The sequence below is a fragment of the Suncus etruscus genome, chromosome X (assembly GCF_024139225.1).
Source record: "Suncus etruscus isolate mSunEtr1 chromosome X, mSunEtr1.pri.cur, whole genome shotgun sequence".
Taxonomy (NCBI): domain Eukaryota; kingdom Metazoa; phylum Chordata; class Mammalia; order Eulipotyphla; family Soricidae; genus Suncus; species Suncus etruscus.
This window is the reverse complement of record NC_064868.1, coordinates 105,217,329-105,241,028: the sequence shown is the minus strand read 5'-3', so window position 1 is coordinate 105,241,028 and position 23,700 is coordinate 105,217,329. Positions and strand designations below refer to the sequence as shown.

The 23,700-nt window shown below is 39.8% G+C and overlaps 2 protein-coding genes and 1 non-coding gene across 3 annotated transcripts in view; 1 reads left to right on the top strand and 2 right to left on the bottom strand.

Moving 5' to 3' along the window:
* Window positions 1–23,700, bottom strand: part of APLN (apelin) — a 552,821-nt gene that overhangs the window by 249,760 nt on the left and 279,361 nt on the right. The gene's annotated exons all lie outside the window — the stretch shown is intronic.
* The window catches only part of ZDHHC9 (zinc finger DHHC-type palmitoyltransferase 9), a 55,742-nt gene that overhangs the window by 14,402 nt on the left and 17,640 nt on the right, over window positions 1–23,700 (bottom strand). Inside the window, exon 4 of the mRNA XM_049766682.1 lies at window positions 11,223–11,381. Within this exon, the coding sequence (XP_049622639.1) occupies window positions 11,223–11,381 (159 nt within the window). The remainder of the gene's footprint in view (window positions 1–11,222; window positions 11,382–23,700) is intronic.
* Window positions 19,891–19,997, top strand: LOC126000174 (U6 spliceosomal RNA). Its single transcript, XR_007492536.1, has one exon. It is a non-coding gene; the product is annotated as a U6 spliceosomal RNA (small nuclear RNA).

The window sequence follows — 23,700 nt, the reverse complement described above, 5'->3', positions numbered from 1 at the left end:
CCCCAACATTGCTAGGGTAGTTAGAAAATCTCTCCAATCTCAGGGCTCACAGCATCACACCCTCAGACCCTTACAATGAGCAGACAGCCTGGTTGGCCAAGAAAAGATCAGGGCATCTGAGACTACTGATCACAGCTTGGGAGATCCCACCCCAAAAGGAGGCATACAGATGGTCAACAGGCACAGAAAAATAACACTAAAAAGTCATGACGGAAACAAAAAGCAAAAACTACAGTGCAATGTCAATTTGTACCTGTTAAAACAGCTATTAAAAAACAAAAACATTATTTAAAAATATCAGACACTAGTGAGGACAGAAGGAAAAGAGAACCCTGTGCACTGCTGGTGGAAATGTAAATTAGTGCAACCACAAAAGAAATCAGTATGAAGGTTCCTCAAAAAGTTAAAAATAGACTACCATATGATCCAGCAATTTCACTTCTGGGATTTATCCAAGAAAGAAAATACCAATTCAAAAAAGACGTAAGCACCCTATGCTCACTGTAGCATTAGCCACATTAGCCAATATATGGAAACAACCTGAGTGCCCATCAAGGGATGAATGCACAAACAAGTTACGGCATAAATACACAAAGGAGTACTACTTGAGCATAAAAATAGAATGAGGGGGCCAAACAGATAGTAGGAAAGGGAAGGCCCTTCTCCTGCATAATGCTTTGGATGCAAATCTGGTTGAAATCCCTGGCACAACATATGGTGTCTTGAGTACTGCCAGGGGTAACTCATGAGCACAGAACCAGGAGAAAGCCTTGAGCACTGCAAGGAGTGACTCAACCTCCCTAAACACACATATACACACAGAATAAAGTCTTCCTATTTACAACAACACAGATGAAATTATAAGATATTGTTAAATCAAAGACAAGTATCGTATGATTTTACTTATAGGTAGACCCTTAAAAAAGCATAAAACAACCCACAGAGAAAAGGAAGACAACAGACTGATGGTTGCCATAAAGGGGGTTAGGAGTGAGAAAAAAGAGGGAAAGTCCTGAGCTACAAATTACCAGTTGTTAGTCACAGCTGTAAGTCATAGTGATGATAATCAATAACAAATGTAAATTTGTAAGTTGCACTTGATGGTGACTTATGGTAACTAGACTGACTGGTATTATTATTCTGTAAGACCTATACATGTTGATACATGGATACCTGAAATCCAATATTGTTTTATAGGTCAAACATGCTTTGATTTAAACAATAATACCTCAGTGCCTGGGGCTAGAGTGATAACACAGCAGATATGGCATTTGACTTGCATGTGGCCAATGGGGTCCCATCCCTGGTATTCCATATGGTCCCCTGAGCCTGACAAAAGTGATTTCTGAGTGCAGAGCCAGGGGTAATCTTTGAGCACCACCCGGTGTGGCCCCAAAATAAAAATTAAAAATAATACCTCATGGCCAGAGCAATAGTACAACCAGTAAGGGTACCTGTCTTGCACATGGCTGACTTGGATTCAATTTTTGGGACCACATATGGTCCCCTGAGCTCCATCAGTAGTAGTTCCCAAGTGCAGAGCCAGGAATAAATCCTGAACACTGACAGATGTAGCTCAAAAAGCAACATCAATTACATGTAAAAAAATATTGACAAAAATGTATAGCAAAAATGCAAAGATATTGAACCAGAGAGTACAGGGGTAGAGTGCTAGTCTTGCACATGGCAGATTTGTTCTCAGCACTGCCAATGGTTCCCCTGAGGTGTGCCAGAAATGATCCCTGAGCACAGGCAGCTGTAGCCCAACCTTATTCCCTTCTCTCTGTCTCTGTTTCACTCACTCACTCACTCACTCACTCACTCACTAGCTCTGCTCTCTCCCTCACACATAATGCAAAGGTACTAAATCCCTCACATATAACTGAAGGATAAAAATGGAAATCACAATAGATAAACCTCTTTTATCAAGAGATCAATATACATAAATCAAACTTTGTCCCTAGTTTCTGGAACAAAACCCCTCAAATCCCTCTATCTTCTTAAGTATACCCAGTCCCTGACATGGTTCCTAGATCCCTTGGAAGTTCTTTTTTTTTTAAATTTTTTAATATCCTTATTTAAGCACCTTGAATACAGACATAATTGTTGTTGGGTTTCAGTCATATAAAGAACACCCCTTTCACCAGTGCAGCATTCCCATCACCAATGCCCCAAATCTTCCTCATCCCCACACCCACCCCTGCCTGTATTTGAGACAGGCTTTCTACTTCCCTCATTCTTGAGTGAAAAGTCTTATTTATCCTACTAAGAAGACTAAGAGTCTACTCTTAGTAGACTAAGAGCAGAGTCCTAGTTGGGGACTGGTCAGCAGAAAGGTACCAAATCACCTGGCCAGGGTTAGAAAGCAGGAATCTGTGGCCTTAGTCCTATTTTTTAGGGCTGAGAGAGGGGGGTTGAAAATGGAATGATAGTGTGAAGAAGCCTCCATTAAAAACTCCATACTTAGGGGGAGTTAAAAAAAAAAACTCCGAAAGACCTAATTTAAGACAAGACTAACCAAAAGACACACCAAATTTCGATATAAAGATGGCATTAAATCCCAGGACAATTCTTTCTCTCAACGTCAATGGACTAAATGCACCAGTCAAGAGACACAGAGTGGCTAAATGGATCAAAAAACTCAATCCAACCTTCTGCTGCCTACAAGAAATGCACCTGAGTAGTCAGAACAAACATAGACTCAAAATAAAAGGCTGGAAAAAAATTATCCAAGCAAACAACACCCATAAAAAAGCTGGAGTGGCCATACTAATATCAGATAATGCAAACTTTATACTCAGGAAGGTTGTAAGGGACAAAGATGGACATTTTATATTAATCAAGGGGTATGTAGAGCAGAAAGAAATAACTCTCCTAAACATATATACACCGAATGAGGGGCCAGCAAAATATTTAATACAACTGTTGACAAATCTGAAAAATAATATCAATAACAACACAATAATTGTGGGGGACCTTAACACGGCTTTGTCAACACTGGATAGGTCAACCAGACTGAAACCCAACAAGAATATACTAGACCTGAGGAGAGAAATGGAAGAAAGAGGCCTAGTGGATATATATAGGACACTCCATCCCTAGAAACCTGGATACACATTCTTCTCCAATGTACATGGGACATTCTCCAGGATAGACTACATGCTAGCACATAAAACATACCTCCATAACATCAAGAGGATAGAAATTTTGCAGACTACCTTCGCTGACCACAAGGCTCTGAAATTATTTGTGAATTCCAAAGGGACTCAGAAGAAAAACTTTAACACCTGGAAATTAAATAGCCTCATACTCAATAACCAGTGGGTCCGAGATGAAATCAAGAAGGAAATCAAAAGGTCCCTGGAAACAAATGACAATAAAGACACAAACTATCAGAACTTATGGGACACAGCAAAAGCAGTATTGAGAGAAAAATTTATAGCTTTGCAAGCACACATCAGGAAGGAAGAAGGAGCTTACCTGAGTAGCTTAATGACACAGCTAATAGAACTAGAAAGTGCTCAACAAAAGGACCCAAAAATAGGGAGACAGAAGGAAATAACAAAGCTGAGAGCAGAAATCAACGAAGTGGAAACCCAAAAATCAATCCGAAAGATCAACGAAAGCAGAAGTTGGTTCTTTGAAAAAATAAACAAGATTGATAGACCACTGGCAAACCTAACAAAGAAAGAGAGAGAGAGAATCTTGATAACTCGTATTAGGAATGAAAAAGGAGAGATCACTACTGATATGACAGAGATCCAAAGGGTAATCGGAAACTACTTTGAGAAACTCTACGCCACTAAAAATGAGAACCTGGAAGAAATGGATGAATTCTTGGACTCTTATAATCTTCTACGCTTGAAGGAAGAGGATGTAGCATATCTAAACACCCCCATCACCATTGATGAGATTAAAACGGTAATCAAATTTCTGCCCCAAAACAAAAGCCCAGGCCCAGATGGATTCACTAATGAATTCTTTCAAACTTTCTAAGAGGAACTACTACCAATCCTGGCAAGACTCTTTCATGAAATTGAACAAACGGAAACACTTCCAAATAGCTTTTATGAAGCCAACATCACCTTGATACCTAAACCAAACAGAGATGCTACAAAAAAAGAAAATTACAGACCAATATCGCTGATGAATGCAGATGCAAAGATCCTCAACAAAATCCTGGCAAATAGGATTCAATGCCTCATTAAGAAGATCATCCACTACGATCAAGTAGGTTTCATCCCAGGAATGCAAGGATGGTTTAACATCTGTAAATCTATCAACATAATACACAACATCAATAACAAGAAAAATAAAAAACACATGATCATATCAATAGATGCAGAGAAAGCATTTGTTAAGGTCCAACACCCATTCTTGATCAAAACTCTCAGCAAGATGGGAATGGAAGGAATCTTTCTCAATATAGTTAAGGCCATCTACCACAAGCCAGTGGCAGATATTATCCTCAATGGAGAAAAACTAAAAGCCTTCCCTCTAAATTCTGGCACAAGACAAGGCTGTCCTCTCTTACCACTCCTATTCAACATAGCACTGGAAGTACTTGCTATAGCGATTAGGCAAGAAAAAGATATCAAGGGAATCCAGATAGAAAAGGAAGAAGTCATGCTCTCACTGTTTGCAGATGACATGATACTCTACTTAGAAAACCCTAAAGACTCTACCAAAAAGCTTCTAGAAACAATAGACTCATATAGCAAGGTGGCAGGCTACAAAATTAACACACAAAAATCAATGGCCTTTCTATACACCAATAGTAATAAGGATGAAATGGACATTAAGAAAACAACCCCATTCACAATAGTGCCACACAAACTCAAATATCTTGGAATCAACTTGACTAAAAACGTGAAGGACCTATACAAAGAAAACTATAAAACTCTGCTCCAAGAAATAAGAGAGGACACATGGAAATGGAAACACATACCCTGCTCATGGATTGGCAGGATTAACATCATCAAAATGTCAATACTCCCCAAGGCATTATACAGATTTAATGCTATCCCTCTAAAGATACCCATGACATTCTTCAAAGAAGTGGATCAGGCACTTTTGAAATTCATTTGGAACAATAAACACCCTCGAATAGCTAAAGCAATCATTGGGGAAAAGAATATGGGAGGAATTACTTTCCCCAACTTTAAACTGTACTACAAAGCAATAGTTATCAAAACAGCATGGTATTGGAATAAGGACAGGCCCTCAGATCAGTGGAATAGGCTTGAATATTCAGAAAATGTTCCCCAGACATACAATCACCTAATTTTTGATCAAGGAGCAGGAAATCCTAAATGGAGCAGAGAAAGCCTCTTCAACAAGTGGTGTTGGCACAATTGGATAGCCACTTGCAAAAAATTGAACTTAGACCCCCAGCTAACATCATGTACGAAGGTAAAATCCAAATGGATTAAAGACCTCGATATCAGCCCCAAAACCATAAGACATATAGAACAGCACATAGGCAAAACACTCCAGGACATTACAGGCATCTTCAAGGAGGAAACTGCACTCTCCAAGCAAGTGAAAGCAGAGATTAACAGATGGGAATATATTAAGCTGAGAAGCTTCTGCACCTCAAAGAAAATAGTGCCCAGGATTCAAGAGCCACCCACTGAGTGGGAGAAACTATTCACCCAATACCCATCAGATAAGGGGCTAATCTCCAAAATATACAAGGCACTGACAGAACTTTACAAGAAAAAAACATCTAATCCCATCAAAAAATGGGGAGAAGAAATGAACAGACACTTTGACAAAGAAGAAATACAAGTGGCCAAAGGACACATGAAAAAGTGCTCCACATCACTAATCATCAGGGAGATGCAAATCAAAACAACGATGAGATACCACCTCACACCACAGAGAATGGCACACATCACAAAGAATGAGAATAAACAGTGTTGGCGGGGATGTGGAGAGAAAGAACTCTTATCCACTGCTGGTGGGAATGCCATCTAGTTCAACCTTTATGGAAAGCGATATGGAGATTCCTCCAAAAACTGGAAATCGAGCTCCCATATGATCCAGCTATACCACTCCTAGGAATATACCCTAGGAACACAAAAATACAATACAAAAACCCCTTCCTTACACCTATATTCATTGCAGCACTATTTACCATAGCAAGACTCTGGAAACAACCAAGATGCCCTTCAACAGATGAATGGCTAAAGAAACTGTGGTACATATACACAATGGAATATTATGCAGCTGTCAGGAGAGATGAAGTCATGAAATTTTCCAATACATGGATGTACACGGAATCTATTATGCTGAGTGAAATAAGTCAGAAAGAGAGAGAAAAACGCAGAATGGTCTCACTCATCTATGGGTTTTAAGAAAAGTGAAAGACATTTTTGCAATAATAATTTTCAGACACAAAAGAGAAAAGAGCTGGAAGTTCCAGCTCACCTCAGGAAGCTCACCACAAAGAGTGATAAGTTTAGTTAGAGAAATAACTACATTTTGAACTGTCCTAATAATGAGAATGTATGAGGGAAATGGAGAGCCTGTTTAGAGTACAGGCGGGGGTCGGGTGGGGAGGAGGGAGACTTGGGACATTGGTGATGGGAATGTTGCACTGGTGATGGGTGGTGTTCTTTACATGACTGAAACCCAAACACAATCATGTATGTAATCAAGGTGTTTAATTAAACATAAAAAAATTTAAAAAAAACTCCATACTTGGCGTTAGAGATAGTATAACAGATAAGGCACTTGTCTTGCATACGGCAGACCTGGATTCGATACCTGGCATTCCATATTCTTGAGTGCAGAGCTAGGAGCACTGCAGATATACACTCCCCCAAAAAAAATCTCCAAAATTACTTGGTTCAGAGAGCCCAATACATAAAATACTGGGAGAATAATATGCATGGGAAGGCATTTTATACTACATATCTCTTCTATTGGAATGTTCATCTACATCTATTATTATATCATTTTATGATTAATATGCAAACACTTCTTGGTATTTTGGGGCCACACCCATTGGTGCTCAGAGCTTACTCCTGGAGGTGCTTGTGGGAACATATGCAGTGCCAAGGGACTAAACCCAGGGATGGCTAAGTGAAAAGCAGACAACTTAACCCCTGTACTATCTCTCTGGCCATCAGTATACTTTTTAAAAAATCACAAATAGGAGTCAGAGAGATAGTACAGCTGATAAGACTCTTGTACTGCACATGGTCAAGCCAGGTTCAGTCCCTAATACCCCATACTGTCCCCAGTCCTGCCAAAAGTGATCCCTCAGCACAAAGCCAGGATTAAGCCCTGGGCACTACCAGTTGTTGCCTAATATAACAAACCAAAAAAATTTCACAAATAAAGCCTGATTTGAGGGGACACACCCAGTGGCACTCTAGGGTTACTGCTGGCTCTACACTAAGAAATCACTCCTGGCAGTCTTGGGGGACCATATGGGATGCTGGGAATCAAACCCGGGCCCATAAAGCCTCATTTTAATCAATTTTGCCATATATAGTTTTACTGTATTTGGGGAGCCCTTTGGGGCCACACCAGTGATACTCAGGAATTACTCTTAGCTCTGTGCTCAAAATCATTGCCAGTGGTGCTTGGGGACAATGTGGTACTGGGGAACACAACAGAGTCAGCCACTTACAAGCCAAGTGTCTTAATCCTGGTACTATCTCTTTATTGTACTAGATCATTCTTTCCCTTTCTTTTCTTTTCTTCTTTTTTTTTTTTTTTTGGTATTTTGGTCACACCTGGCAGTGCTCAGGAGTTACTCCTGGCTCTACACTCAGAAATCGCTCCTGGCATCCTCGGGGGATCATATGGGATGCCGGGATTTGAACCACTGTCTTTCTGCATGCAAGGCAATGCCCTGCCTTCATACTATCTCTCCAGCGCCCCCATTCTACCTTTTTTTATGTTTTGGGGCCATACCCACAGGTGATCAGGGCTTACTCCTGGCTCTGCACTCAGAAATTGCTACTGGCAGGCTCTGGGGGACCATATAGGGTGCTGGGGATAGAACTTAGTCAGTTTTGGGTCGACTGTGTGCAAGGCAAATTCCCTACCCATCGTACTATAGCTCCAAGATCATTCTCAGAGATCATTCTCTTTCTGATAATAAAGTAATACATGCTGCTCATTATACAAATTCAGAAAAAAGGAAATGAAGTTAAACAAATCTCTTAATCCTACAATCTATAGAAAATGAACTAGAAGTATTACAGTGTATTTCCTTGCATATTTCTTTACACATCCTTGTGTTTTTAATATGTAACTAAGATCACACTGTAAATGTAGTCTATCGCCTGTTATATTTCATTTAGCTTTCCGTTATTAGCTTTTTCCATTAAAGGATATTGTATAAATGTCTTAAAATTTATTTGACTACTTATCTACTAGAGAACAGCTAGGCTTATGCAATTTTTCATTACCACAATAATCATGAGATAAATATTTCCATTGCTAAATCTTTCACTACATCCTTGATTACTTTCTTGTGCTAGAATGCTAGAATGAGAATCGCTGGCACCAAAGGTTTACAAGATTTAAGACTTTTACGATGCTTACTAGGCTACCTTCCAATACTTTGTTCCAATTTATAGCCCTCCCAGTGTAAAATGAAGCATTAAGTTTTCCTTGCTTCTAGAAGTGACATGAGGACAGTGGTTAAAGGTCTCAGGCACTCTGGGGATGCTGACTGTGCAGTAATTTTGTATACTGAAATCATACATGGAACCATTGTTTTAACCATGCTGCTTAAAGTACAATCATGTTAAGCTTTCTTTGATAATTTTATAAATTAAAAATGAAACTGTTGGGAGAGTCAGAGATAGAACAAGGGTTAAGGCGCTTGCCTTGTATGAATCTGACCCAGGTTCTAATCTATGAATCTCACCCAGGTTCCATCCTGGGTGAGGCATATGGTCTCCCCGACTCCCACCAGGAATAAAGGAGTCATTTCTGAGCAGAGCTAGGAGAAAACACTAAGCACTACTGGGAATGCCTCCCCCCCAAAATAATTTAAAAAAGGTATTAATGGAGTCAGGGATATGGCTCAGTGATGGTATATCTGCTTTGCATGTGTGAAGCTTTAGGTTCAATTCCTAGTATCACAAAAATAGCAAAAATAGCAATCACAATTCTTTAAAGCCACAGCTTTATTTTTTTAGTTTTTAGTAGAGATAATTTTTTCAAATTTAATTTAATTTTTGAATAAAAATTCTTTAATTGAATCACTGTGAGATACACAGTTACAAAGTTATTCATGACTGAGTTTCAGTCATACAATGTCCAACACCCATCCCATCACCAGTTCATATTTTCATACCAATGTCCCCAGTTTCCCTCCCACCCTCCTCCTGCCTGCTCCTGTGACTGCCTCTCTGGCAGATCTCTCTCTCTCTTCCTCTCTCTCTCTCTTCCTCTCTCTCTCTCTTTCTCTCTCTCTCATGTCTCTCAATTTGGGGGATGAATTTTTCATGTCAAGTAATCACTAAGTTTGTTTTACTTTTGTTTGTACTTATAATGAAATGTCTGTACTTCTTTGAAAATAAAAATCAATAGTATAGGGGTAAAGTTCTTGTCTGTACACACCAATCCCAATTCAATCTGCAGAACTGCATATGGGTCCCTGAGCATTCCACCCCCCCCAAAAAAACTGTGTACTTTATTTATGTTTAAGACTATTAATAAAGAGGGACCAGGGAGATAGCTCAGAGGATTAAAATATATGTAAATTTTGCATGCAAGAGACCCGGCTTGATTCCAAGCACCATATACCCCCTCAAGCATTGCTAGCAGTGAACTTCAAGCACTATACCAAGAGTAATTCCTGAGCATAATCCAGTGTTGCCCCAAAGTAAAAAAATATAGATTATTAATAAAGAGTAAATTATTTATAAAAACCTTTATATCAGACCTTTAAAGATCAAGCGTCTTGGATCATTGAAAGTTTTAATTTATAAAACTCCTATGCACATATAACTTTTTACCATACACGATTAAATACAGATTTCCAATTTTTGTATAAATAATCAGCTAATCAGAAAAACAAGCCAGAAAAGCTTATATAAAGACTGCTTGAAATATTGCATCAACCAATGATAAAACTGCACACATCCATACATGTCTATCCAGAGACATATTTATTGCCTGTTTTTGATCTTTTCCAGGATTCTATAGATAACATACTAGCAAGGATAGGGCTGTAGCAATAGCAAAGAGTAAGGCATTTGCCTTGTATGCAGCCAATCCAGGTTTGATCCCCAGCATCTTAAGTGATTACTGAGCGCAAAACCAAGAGTAACCCCATAGCATTGCCAGATGTGTCCCCAAAAACAAATAAAAAAGACAAACATGTTAGCAGGTATATATTGTGACAGTATACAATTAGAGGCACAGTAGCACGTATACATACATATAGCCAACAGCCTTATAACAACAGCAAAGGAAAACATGAGGTTTCAAAACTCAGCTTTCTTTGTTTCATCTCATACTAATCACAGGAAACTTTGCCAAGATACTTTACCTCTTCCCTCATCTCTAAAGTAAGAATAATACTTACATCCTGGGGTTCTCATGAATCAATTGAAATAAAGAGAACACACTTGGCACAGTGCCTAGTATATAGTAGGAATTTAATTAATGCTAGTAACTTTCTTCTTGAAAACTTTTTTTTACTTAGCCCTGCCTTCCCCTATGCTGCCCTCCAGTGGACTAAGGTTCTCTACCCTCTATGTAAGGTAGCTGCCACTTGAAAGGTCCAGTAGAAGAAAATATAGATCTAAAAAATTGTCATTAGTTCCCCATTTACCAAAATGGTTTGTTTGTTTATTATAATAGATTAGATATATTTAAATTATATGTTTCACTGAAGCACACTTGAGGGCCAGACTATGGCTCAAATAGTTTAATACAGGCCTTGCATGTATGAGGTCCTATGTTCAATCCCAAGTACCATGTGTCCCTACCGCTTCCACCAAACACCTCTAGCATGAACCTGGTAGCCTGCTAGCACTGATATTGTAGTCCCTGACCAACAAAAATGACAATAACAGTAGAGCTGTACTTCATTTACAATTGTTTAGAAGCTTGTTCCCTATCTAAATTTTCTAACTAAATTTGTTTTCCCACCTCCCACCTTAAGCAGTTTTTTCCCAGAGTAAAATAACCTGACCCTCTTCTTCAACCCAGTCTTCACTGCCAAATTCTCTGGTTTTACTCACCCACACAGTTGTCACAGATGCTGCAGTGCGAGGCCCGGGGAGGCCGGAAGATCTTGCATGTATAACAGTATTTCAGCTTCACAATCTGGTTGTTGATCTGAAAATTCTTGATACGAGGTGGTGGTCGCTGACCCTGGGGCACTGCACCATTGGTAGCTTCTATAGATGGGTAAATACAGTTAACAATACAGGCCACTCAGTAATTGAACCCACCAAATCTCACCATTTCTCCAAAAAGAATAGAGTGATACAAGGTTCCTAGATAAACAGTTTCTCCAGACTAGCATTTCCAGACTAGATTCTTAAGATCAGTGGTCCCCCACAAAAATGTCATTCAGTTGAATGTCATGCAATCTTCTTGCATATATGTGGAAAAGTGCATTTTAAAGTTTGTTTTGGGAGCTGGAGTGATAGCACAGCGGTAGGGCATTTGCCTTGCATGTGAGCGATCCAGGACAGACCTAGGTTCGATTCCTGGACCGTCCCATATGGTCCCCCAAGCTTGCCAGGAGTGATTTCTGAGTGCCGAGCCAAGAGTAACCCCTGAGCACTGCCGGGTGTGCCCCCCCCAAAAAAAGGGTTTTTATTTGGCTGATTATAGAGGAAAGCATTTAATAAAGAGAAATACAAATGATACTAGGGAATTTATGTCAAGCAACTTGGGCTCTTATTCTTAACTTCTTATTCCTACATATAGAGCCCCTCTGAGCAATTGTATGGCAGGTCCTTTTAAAGGACAGCCTTACTGCATTCAGTTTACAATTAACTAAGCAAGCTATTTATTTAGAACAGGTGCAGTAAGCAATTTACTAAAGTGGAAATAGGTACTGGAGAGATAGTAGTCAGTAAGGCGCTTGCCTTGCACTCAGCTGAACCTGGCGCCGCATATGGTACTCTGAGCCTGCCAGGAATGATCTGAGTGCAGAACCAGGAGTAAGCCCCTGAGCACAGCTGGGGAAAAAGAATATGGAAATACTGTTTTGCTTCAGCCAAATAGACAATTACCCATGACCAAAATTCAACCTAGAAGTTAGATCTTACTAAAAATTTGGAAAACTGAATCCCCTTCCAGTCAACTAGTGCTTAAATGGAAGGGATCTTACCAAATTACTTAAGCACTCCCACTTCTTTAAAACATAACAAAATTCCTAAATGAATTCATCTCTCCAAGATAAAATCAGCTCCATTTGTATTATCCAGCAAATCATATTCTGACAGTGTCAGAATCAAACTACTGCCATAAATTCATTGAGCACATGAAATTTCTCCTTAAGAAAACCCAACATTGGGACCAGAGAGACAGTATAGTGGGTACGGTTTGCCTTGCATGTGGCCAACACAAATTCAATCCCCAGCATTAATATGGTCCCCTGAGTTTGCCAGGAGTGTTTCTGAGTGCAGAGTCAGGAGTAAACCCAGAGAATTATCAGATCTCACCCCCCCAAAAAAAAATAAAAATAAAATTGACATTAGTGATGTGATTCATATTGAAATGTAATTTGCCTAAAACTTAACTACCAATAATTTTGCAAATCATGATGTTTTAACTAAATTTGAAAAGATGAAAACCCAACATTGGGGTCAGAAAATAGTACAGAGAGTAGGGTGCTTGCCTTGCATGCAACCCAGGTTCATTCCCTGGCATCCCAAAAGGCTAAGAGTTAACATTGAGCACAGAGCCACAAATAATCCTGGAGCATAATGCCAGGTGTGGCAGAAAAGAAAACATAAAAACCCAACAATAAATTCTAAGTTATTTGTCTGGAACCCTTGAATATGTCTTTGTTTTGTTTTGCTTTGCTTTCTGGACCACACCACCCAGTACTCAGGCTTTACTCATGGCTCTGTGCATAGGAATCACTTCTGGTGGAAGGACCACATAGAATGCTGTGGATTGAACCCAGGTCAACTAAATGCAAGGCAAGCACCCTACTCACTGTACTATTGCTCCATCCCTACCTTTGAACATGTTTTTACAGGTGACCAGGAAAGGCAGAAACTAGCAATTTGTTTTACAACAATCTCAACAGAATGCAAATGCAAAGTTTATGCTGTGATCAATTTTATTTTTGGACTTAAGGCTTCACCTGGCGGTGGTCGGCAGTTACTCCTAGATCTGCTCTAAGGAATCACTCCTGGTGGGCTTAGGGACCATAAGGGATACCAGGGATCAAACCTGGATCAGACATGTACAAGTCAAGTGCCTACTCATTGTATTATCTCTCCAGCCCCAGTGTGGTCTTTTTTTTTACCTTGTTTCCTTAATCATTCTACCTTCCTTAGGCTAGGAAAAGCTCTGCTTCTCCAGGACCTAATATTTTAGTTTTTATTAAAGCATTGTGATTTGCATAGATATTCACAGTTAAGTTTTAGACACACAATGTTTCGGCACCAATCCCACAAACAATGTCAAACTCCCTCCACCAATGTTCCCAGAGTCCATCCCATACCACCACCTTGCCCTAGCCTGCCATCAAAACAGGCACATTTTTAAGTTTGGTTGTTAAAGTTTGGGTCTCATGATTTCATTGTTGTTGACTGTGGCTTGGATATTTAGTCCTGTTCTTTCCTAACACCACCAATGCATCTGAATCCCCTCAGCCCCTGCTCCCATTGTTTCACATCTGTCTTTCTCCTCTTCCATTCAATTTCTTTCCTTCTTCTCACTATACTCTGGGCCCGAGTGTTTTAGACAACTCACATTTAAACCATTGCATTCCTTCATGCAGTTATTCTAAATGTCATATATAATTGGTCTCATCCTGTATTTAACCTTTTTCTTCTGGCTAACTTCATTCAACATGTTATCTTCCAGTTCTATCCATGTTGCAAGTGAATAGCATGATAACATCATTCTTTAAAGCTATATGATGTTTCATTATATATACATATATATGTACCACATCTTCATGATCCACACATCTGTTCTTTGACATTTAGGTTGATTCCAACTCTTGGGTATTTTATTGAGTGCTACAATGAAGAGTGGTATGCATACATACTTTTGAATTAAGGTTTTTTTCTGTCCTGAGGGTAGATACCCCAAAACAGAATTGTTGGATCATAGAGCAACTCAATTCTGAGTTTGCTGAGAGCCTTCATACTGTTTTCCATAGTGGTTGAACCAGGCAGCATTCCCACAAGCAGTGGATGTAAGTTCCTTTTTCTTTTTTTGTTTTTGTTTTTGTTTTTCGGCCACACCCATTTGATGCTTAGGGGTTACTCCTGGATAAGCATTCAGAAATTGCCCCTAGCTTGGGGGGACCATATGGGATGCCAGGGGATCAAACCCCGGCCCTTCCTTGGCTAGTGCTTACAAGGCAGACAACTTACTTCTAGTGCCACCTCGCTGGCCCCTACAAGTTCCTTTTTCACCACATCCCCACCAACACATATTGTTCCCAGTATTTTTGAGATGTGTCATTCTCACTGGTATAAGATGATATCTCATTGTGGTCTTAATTTGAATTTCCCTAGTGATAAGTGATGATTATCATTTTTTCATGTGCCTGTTGGCCATCTGTTGGTCTTCCTCAGAGAAGTGCCTATTCATTTGCTCTCCCCATTTCTTGATGCGGTTTTTAGATTTTGGTGGATTAATCTTTGTGAGTACTTAGTATATTCTAAATATCAACCTTTTATCTGATATGTTGAGAGCAAATATCTTAGCTGTTTTTTAGTTTCAGCTCATGTTTCTTTTGCCATACAAAAACTTTTTTGTTTGATGTGTCCCATTTGCTCAAATTTTATTCTGTAGCCTTTACTATTGACATCTTCTTGGTGAAGACTCCCTTGAGATCTAAGTCTTGGAGTGTTCTGTGTAGGTTTTCCTCAATGTACTTTATAGAGTCAGGCTTGATCTCAAGGTCTTTGATTCACTCTGAGTTGACTTTTGTGTAAGGTGTGAAATATGGATCCAGTCTTAATTTCTTACACATGGTTATCCAATTGCAGAACCTAATTTTTTAAAGTCTAATCTCTCTGATTTATCTTTCAAACTAACAACTCTGAAATTTAATAAAGCATTGTCTGGAATTAGAGATGTCACTCCCTTACATTGGCAGGTCCATACACTATATCAGCAGGAAGCAGTTATAGAGGGTGGACCTACATCCATGCAACCCTTAAAATTTAGGGCAGTTGGGCCAGAGAGATAGTACAGCAGGTAGAGTGTTTGTCTTGCATGAAAGAAACCTGGGTTTGATTCCCAAAATCTTACATGGTCCCCTAAGAACTACCAGAAATGGTTCCTGAGTGCAAAGCTAGAATAACCCCTGAGCATCACCAGGTATGACCCAAAATTAAGAAAGACTTAACTTTACTTAACATAAAATCTCAAGGGAGGAATGTTACAGGCAGACAGTGGGCCCTGGTAATGAGTTTTGGAGAAATAAAATTAGGAAACTGTTTAGCCCTGAAGTAGTCCCAAAACATGAGAATCGTGTCTCTTTGAGATGCAAATACTGAGCACTTTGGAGATGGAGGAGCTAAGACACCACAGAGAAAAGAGTGGATTCCCTAAGAAAAAAAGAAGCTACAAGAGAATGTAAAAGTTCTGCTAAGAATATGAAATTTGGCACTCAACTGAGAGTACAGCATGCAGGGCACTTGCCTTGCACAAAGTCAACCCAGATCAATTTCCTGGTACCCCAGATAGTCTCCTGAACATCACAAGGAGTGATTCCTGAGTGCTGAACCAGGAATAACCCCTGAGCATTACCATATATGACTCACAACAACAAAAAAAATAATGAAATCTGGGTGCTGTCACAAGAAAAGCCTTGACTTAACATTTATGCATGTATAGAATTCTAGACCAAGGCCAAGGAATTTGAAGTTGTATGGAACATTCTCTCAAAAGCTACTCTGCAAAAGTCTGTGTTCTCTCCTAAACACAAATCTTTATCTCCACTCACACTTCTCTAAGAAAATATTTTACAATAAAACTACTTAGCTTCACTAAAATAAGTTATGCAAGTAGCAAACACTGGAACTATCCAACACCTAATAGTAAATTGGAAAATAACAGAAGGGAGCTGAATTGATAATATAGTAAATAAGGCGTTTTTCTTGTACATGGCCAAACTGGGTTCAATTCTTGGCATCCCATATAGTTCACGGAGCACCACCAAGAGTGATTCCTGAGTGTAGAGCCAGAAGTAATCTCATTGGCAAGGATGGGCAGAAGGCTTTTTTTAAAGTTCTTTGGGGGGTAGGCAACTTCTGGCTGTATGCTGGGGTCACTTCCAGCTGCCTATTCAGGAATCACTCCTGGTGGTGTTCAGGGAACCATATGTGGTGCCAGGAATTGAACCCAAGTTGACCGTGTGCAAGGCAAGCATCGTACTATTCCAGTCCTGACCAGAAGGTATTCTTGTACATTTACAGAGTAGTAACCAGTAAAATTTTATATTTATATATATTTATATTTATATTATATTTATATATATTATATATATATATGTTTATATATAATTTTAACCCTCAATTATACTTTGAGGAACTTACCAAATTACCAAGAGATAGAGACTGTACAGGGGTTAAGATGTATGCCTTGCATGCATCTATCTCCAGTTCAATCCCTAGCACTACATGGTTCCCAACCATAGCTAATATCAGTCCAGGAAGCTCCCGATCACCCCCTGATGGCATCCTAGAAAAGACCAGCCTTCTGAGGAGCCCCAGTGCAGTAAGTTTACCCAAATATTCCCGGGAAAAAGGCTCAAGTCTCCTGAGCACCACTTGGGAAACCATAAAAGCACATAGCTTTTTAGATTACAAAAGGATATCAAAAAGATTCTGGTAGAGCAATTGTCACCAAGACTCTTTTAATAAATAAAACATTAAAAGAATTAATGTCAGAACAAGAGTTAAATAAATTATGACACAGTCCTAAAAGGGATTTTTATATAGTTATTTTAAATTATGTAGAACAACAAATGATAACAATTCTACAAAAATGGCCAATGAAAACTGTATATTTAAAAAGCATTAAAAACAGAAATCATGAAGCCAGAGTCATATCACAGTGGTAAGAAGTTTGCCTTGCACACAGCTGACCCAGGACAGATCTGAGTTCGATCCCTGGCATTCCATATGGTCCCTCGAGCCTGCCAGGAGCAATTTCTGAGTGCAGAGACAGAAGTAACCTCTGAGTGCCACCAGGTATGCCCCCCCAAAAAAACTAAACTAAACTAAACTAAACTACCCAGAAATCATACAGGGGTTAAGGCACTTGCCTTACATTTGCCAACCTCAGCACCATATATGATCTCTGAGCACCTCCAGGAATGACACTTGAACAATGTAGTGTCAAATGTAGTCCCAAAATAAACAACAAAAAATATAAATAAGGAGAAGATCAGGACCAGAGGTGTGGCACAGCGGTAGGGTGTTTGCCTTGCACGTGGCTGACCTAGGTTGGACTGCAGTTCAATTCCCCAGTGTACCATATGGTCCCCCAAGCCAGGAACAATTCCTGAGTGCACAGCCAAGAGTAACCCCTGAGCACCACTAGGTATGGCCCATAAACCAGAAAAAGAAAATAAGGAGAAGATCACTGGTAGTTTCTCAACTAAGGGATATTCATCCATTTTTGGTGTATTTCCTTTTAATGTTCTAACATGTTTTGATGGAAGGGAAGGGAAGGGAATGGCAAAGGAAGGGAAGGGATCTAAGTACCTTAGATTCTGTACTCTCTGTCCAGCCCTCTAATATTCTCTTAATAGATTTTTTAAATCCTGGTTTTAAATTTTTTGAATGTATATTTAATATATATTTTATGTACAATATTTTCCACTAACTGAACATTTTTCACAGTTGATTCATTTTTCCATGAAAACATCATTATTGCAATATAATAGCTTATCATATGCATATACTGTAATTTTTTTTTAGGCCACACCTGGTGGTGCTCAGGGGTTACTCCTGGCTGTCTGCTCAGAAATAACTCCTGGCAGGCACGGGGACCATATGGGATGCCGGGATTCGAACCAACCACCTTTGGTCCTGGATCGGCTGCTTGCAAGGCAAACACCACTGTGCTATCTCTCCGGGCCCCATATACTGTAATTTTAACCATTCTATATTGTCAAGCATTTATCTATCTTTTTACTATTTAATTGATGCTGCATAAAAACACTTAAAATATTATAAAGCTTAAATTTTTTCTTGATCACCACCCCAATTCTAATCCTAGCTTTCCCTCCTCAAAAAGATATTTATGTATTAAAACCAATTTATAACTAAAACAGAAAGAAAGCATGTTGAAGTCTGAGCAGTCATATATGAAGTTGCTGACATTATAACAGGCAGGCGACTTTTTTGCAGTGTCAGAGATCAAACCCAGGGCCTCAAATATCTGAAGCATGTGCTCTACCAATGGACCATATTCCTGGCCCTACATCCATATTTAAAAAAAGAAAGAAAGAAAAAAATACTAAAAATCCATCTACAGTCATTTGTGTAACTCTGATAATTTCCTTTAGTGAAACCCTAAGATAAGTGGAATCATCAGGGCAAAGGGTATGAGCCATTAGAATTCAAATTACTTATTGCTAAGTTGCTTCCCAAACAGATTGCATCAATTTGCACGCCCATCCCCAGCATATGAAAGAGCTTTTCTCCTTGTATCCTCGCTGTGCAGCCTAGTGCTAAAAACAGTATTTTTTCAATTCACTTGGATTTTAAAAATATCTGCCATATGGGACTTTTTCTTTCCTTTTCTTTTTTAGTGGAGTAGGTTGGTTGCTGTGAAATCAAACAACAACACTATGTCACAAGTTTTTCAAGGATGGGGTAAGATTTCCTGTAGAACAGCTTCCTAAGTGCCAGCATGCCACTTTTCATATTCCTTTGCATGTGCTTTACATGAGGGCATCCAGGAGACACAGTTTAGGGCTGTTCTTCCCTATATGGACCAAGGCAGTCACATGCATGGTCTCCACCCCTTCCCAAGCCCCACCCATAGCAGAGCTGAGGTGACATAAGTTGACTGAAACTTGCAAACATAAATATACATATGAACTCAGGAATGCACTCCTCCATAGAGAAGCATGCTAAATGTAGAGGTCACAATATATCCTATGGCTGGGCCAGGCCCCCATAATGGCACACCTTGCTAACAACCTGCAGTGAGATGTAAAAGACAAGTTAGGGGACCATCTTGACTGCAATTGCTGTAGACAAGATGGGAAGATAATGATACATGAATAACCCAGATAGAGGAAAGACGACATTTACCAGTTCTCTCACCCTGCCATGTTCCTACCTATCCCAACTCTACCATGTCTGCCCTAAACCACAACTATAAACCACAACTATGGCAATATCTAGCCACCAATTCCACCCTCAGCATATTCCTAAGAAGATCAGTTCAGATGTACCCAAACCCATGCCCTATTAGCTCAACTAAAGCAGATTGAAATGTTTCAGGAAGAAGCCCAATAGAGGTAGCAGAGCAATAGTACAGTGGGCAAGGCACTTTTCTTGCATATGGCTGTCTTGGGCTAAATCCCTTGCACCCATATGGTACCCCTGGTACCCCTGATCACTGCCCGGTATGATCCCTGAGTACAGAGTCAGGAGTCAGCTCTGAGCACAGTAAGGTATAGCTAGGTGTGCTTCATCATAAAAAAAATAAGAGAAGTTCATTAGAAAACCAAAGGTTGTGCTTGTTTCGGCAGCACATATACTAAAATTGGAACGATACTGAGAAGATTAGCATGGCCCCTGTGCAAGGATGACATGCAAATTCGTGAAGCGTTCCATATATTTAAAAAAAGAAAAAAGAAGGGGCCGGGAAGGTGGCGCTAGAGGTAAGGTGTCTGCCTTGCAAGCGCTAGCATAGGACTGACAGTGGTTCGATTCCCCGGCGTCCCTTATGGTCCCCCCAAGCCAGGGGTGATTTCTGAGCGCATAGCCAGGAGTAAACCCTGAGCGTCAAACGGGTGTGACCCAAAAACCAAAAAAAAAAAAAAAAAAAACCAAAGGTTACAAAATTTATTTGAAAATGGATTAAAGATCAGAATTAGAAAGTTAGAGGAAATATGGCTAAACAAAAGAGATATCAAAGCCTCAATACTGTCAAAGCACCCCAAGATTATCATGTCAACATGTTTAAGGTACTCAAGAAGTATCAAATCAACAGGATGAATATATAAAATTTACAAATGTCTATGTCAATTATATCTCAATAAACCTGGAGAGAAAGTTCTTTTTTATCTTTGTAGCTTGTTCTTCAAGGCTGTGACTCCCTGAAATATTTATTTTATCACATAGTTCTATGTTTATTTGCTTTACCTACTCTGGAGAAGCCTGTGTTCTCTCTTGAACACATATTTCCCCTCTTTCTTCTAACATCTTTCAAAGAAAATTTCATTCTGTAAAAACTACCTTGGGGCCAAAGAGATAGTACATGGGTCCAGTGCTTCTTTGCATGTGGTTGACTTGAGTTTAATCCTTGGCATTGAGCACTGCCAGAAGTAATTCTTGAGTGCAGAGCCAGGAGTAACCCCTGAGCAATGCCAGGCATAGCCCAAAAGAAAAAAAACCTACCTTGCTTCACTAAAGATAATTTTCTCTGTGATGATGAAGACTGAAATCGGGGCCTCATATATGTGAGAAATGTATATACTTTAAAATATTATATATTATATTATATATTCATATATATATTCATATATATTCATATATATTCACTGAGCCACACCCCCAGACCCAAGAAATCAAATAGAAATGGGAGACAATATCTCATTGAAAATAGCGTGCATATGGGCCACAGAGATGTTCAAAGGACCAGAACACATGTTTTGCATGCATAAGCCATAGATCTGACCCCTGATATAACATGGTCCTCTGGGTACCTCTGCCAGTGACCCCAGGCACTAAACTTGGGGTAGTCCCCAAGCATGTATGACTCAAAAACATAAAAGAAAATAGCATGCACATAATATAAAGATTAAATTCAATATAAAAAGTACAGGCACTAGGCAAAAACCAATAATGCTTTTAATAAAGGGTATAAAATTTCATCTGAAAATACAGAGAGAGACTATTTTCTTAGATCAGATGAAAATAATTTTAAAATGCAAGTTCTTTCAGGGCCCAAGAGACAGGAGATAAGGCACTAGCATGTACCGTATTTTATTCCAGGCACAGTTAATGGTTCCATGAGTGCCACCAAGAGTGATCCCCGAGTACAGAGCCCAGAGTGTGCCCTGAGCACAGCCAGATGTAGTCTATAAACAAACAAAAATGTAAATTCTCTCAAAAATAATATATAAATGTAATCTAATACCTAATAAGACTCTCCACAGGTTTATGTTTTTAATTAAATATAATTATACTAAAAATCAAAGCAAGCCAAAAAATTCCCTGAAAGAACTGAAGATTAAGTGGACCCCGGTGGTAGGTATGGCGCTGGAATGTTATTTACATGAAACTTTGTCGTTAACAGAATGTACTATAAATCAAGTCTCGGTAATATTTTTAAGCATGAGGTCTAGAGTGATAGTACAGTGTGTAGGATGCTTGCCTTACACACAGTCAACCTGGGTCTAATCCCCAACATTTTATATGGTCCTCTGAGCACTGCCAGGAGTGGCCCAAAGTCCAAATCAAATATACATGAATAGACATGAAACATATCAAGCTAAGTGAAATGAGTCAGAGGGAAAGGAACAAATTCACCCCTGGGATATAAAAATACATAGTATAAGAATAATACTCAATAATTAAGAAGTGAGGGGGGGCAGAGAGAGCATGGAGGTAAGCCTTTCATGCAGAAGGTCATCGGTTCGAATCCCGGCATCCCATATGGTCCCCCAAGTCAAGAGAGATTTCTGACACATAGTCAGGAATAACCCCTGCGCACCACCGGGTGTGGCCCAAATGGAAGAAGGAGGAAGAAGGAAGTAGAGGGAGGAGGAGGAGGAGAAGGAGGTGGTGGTGGTGGTGGAAAGAAAGAACTAAAGGCTATCCACAGATTGATATCCATTCTTCTCTCTGACTTAGAAACTGACACAAGATACCTTTTAGGACTGGTGGGTTTCCAAATCCTACTAGTTCCAGAAGCCCAGCCTTCCTTCCCACTGTGAGATCCCAGGGCAAAAATCCCCTACTTTAGCCTGAGATGTTCAACTTCAATTAGTTGAGCCACATTGTTTCCTGTATAGCGTGCGCTTATGTATACTACTTTATCACTGTCTGAATGGGTCCTGTACTAGGCCACAGCGAGTCTCTAACAGTATTCTTCACTCATCCTAGCATTCTCAATATGTGCTTATGCCATAGTTGTTCTCCCTCACTTTGTGTGTTCCCCTAAAGCAGGAATTTTTGGTTGGGAGACCATGAAAGTATTTCAAATTTAACAATCTGGAAATGAAATTCAAAATTATGTGCATTAAATGATCTCTCTGATAGGTGGGACTTAAAGATACACAGTAAGATAGTAACAAAGATCCAAAGGCAACATAATGGAGGAATTGATCCACACAATTGAATTGGAGGGGATGAGAGAGGTTTGTGGTCCCTGGGGGAGGGAAATGGGTACACTATTGATGGGTAGAATGATGAAGTTCTGTCCATTAGGAACCTTTATAAATAGTATTATAAAACAAAAAGCAAATCAAGTGTACTTATGGCCATGTACACAAGAGAAAGTTTATAATATACATCAAAACTTAGGTGGGAGGGGGTCAGAGCAATAGTTCAGGGATAGGGAGTGTGCCTTGCACATGGCAGACCCAAGTTCAATCCCCAGTATCCCATATGGCTCCCTATACCTATCAGGTATAGGGAGTATATACAATCAGAAGTAACACCTAAGAACTGCTGGTGCTCAGGGGTTACTCCTGGGTCTGTACTCAGAAATAGCTACTAGCAGGCATAGGGGATCATATGGACTGCTGGTATTTGAACCATCATTTGTCCTGGGTTGGCTGTGTGCAAGGCAAATGCCCTACTACTGTGCTATCTCTCTGGCCCTGATTCTTTTTTTTAATTTGATTGATTGACTGTTTTGGGGTCACATCCAGTGGTACTCAGGGGTGACTCTTGGTTCTGCACTCAGAAGTAGCCCCTGGCAGGCTAAGGGCCCATATGGGATACTCGGAATCAAACCGGGTCCCTCCCGGGTGGGCTACATGCAAGGCAATGCCCTACCACTGTGCTAGCTCTCCAGCCCCTCCTGGAGTTATTCTTTTTGTTGTGTTTTTTTTTTTTTGTTTTTGTTTTTGGCTTTTGGGTCACACCAGCAGCGCTCAGGGGTTATTCCTGGCTATACGCTCAGAAATCTCTCCTAGCAGGCTTGGGGGACCATATGGGATGCCAGGATTCAAACCACCGTCCTTCTGCATGTAAGGCAAACACCAAACCTCCATGCTATCTCTCCGGCCCCTCCTGGAGTTATTCTTAAGCACAGAACCAGGAGTAAGCCCTGAAGAGAGAGTTAGATCAAAGAGCTGAAATACATGCTTTG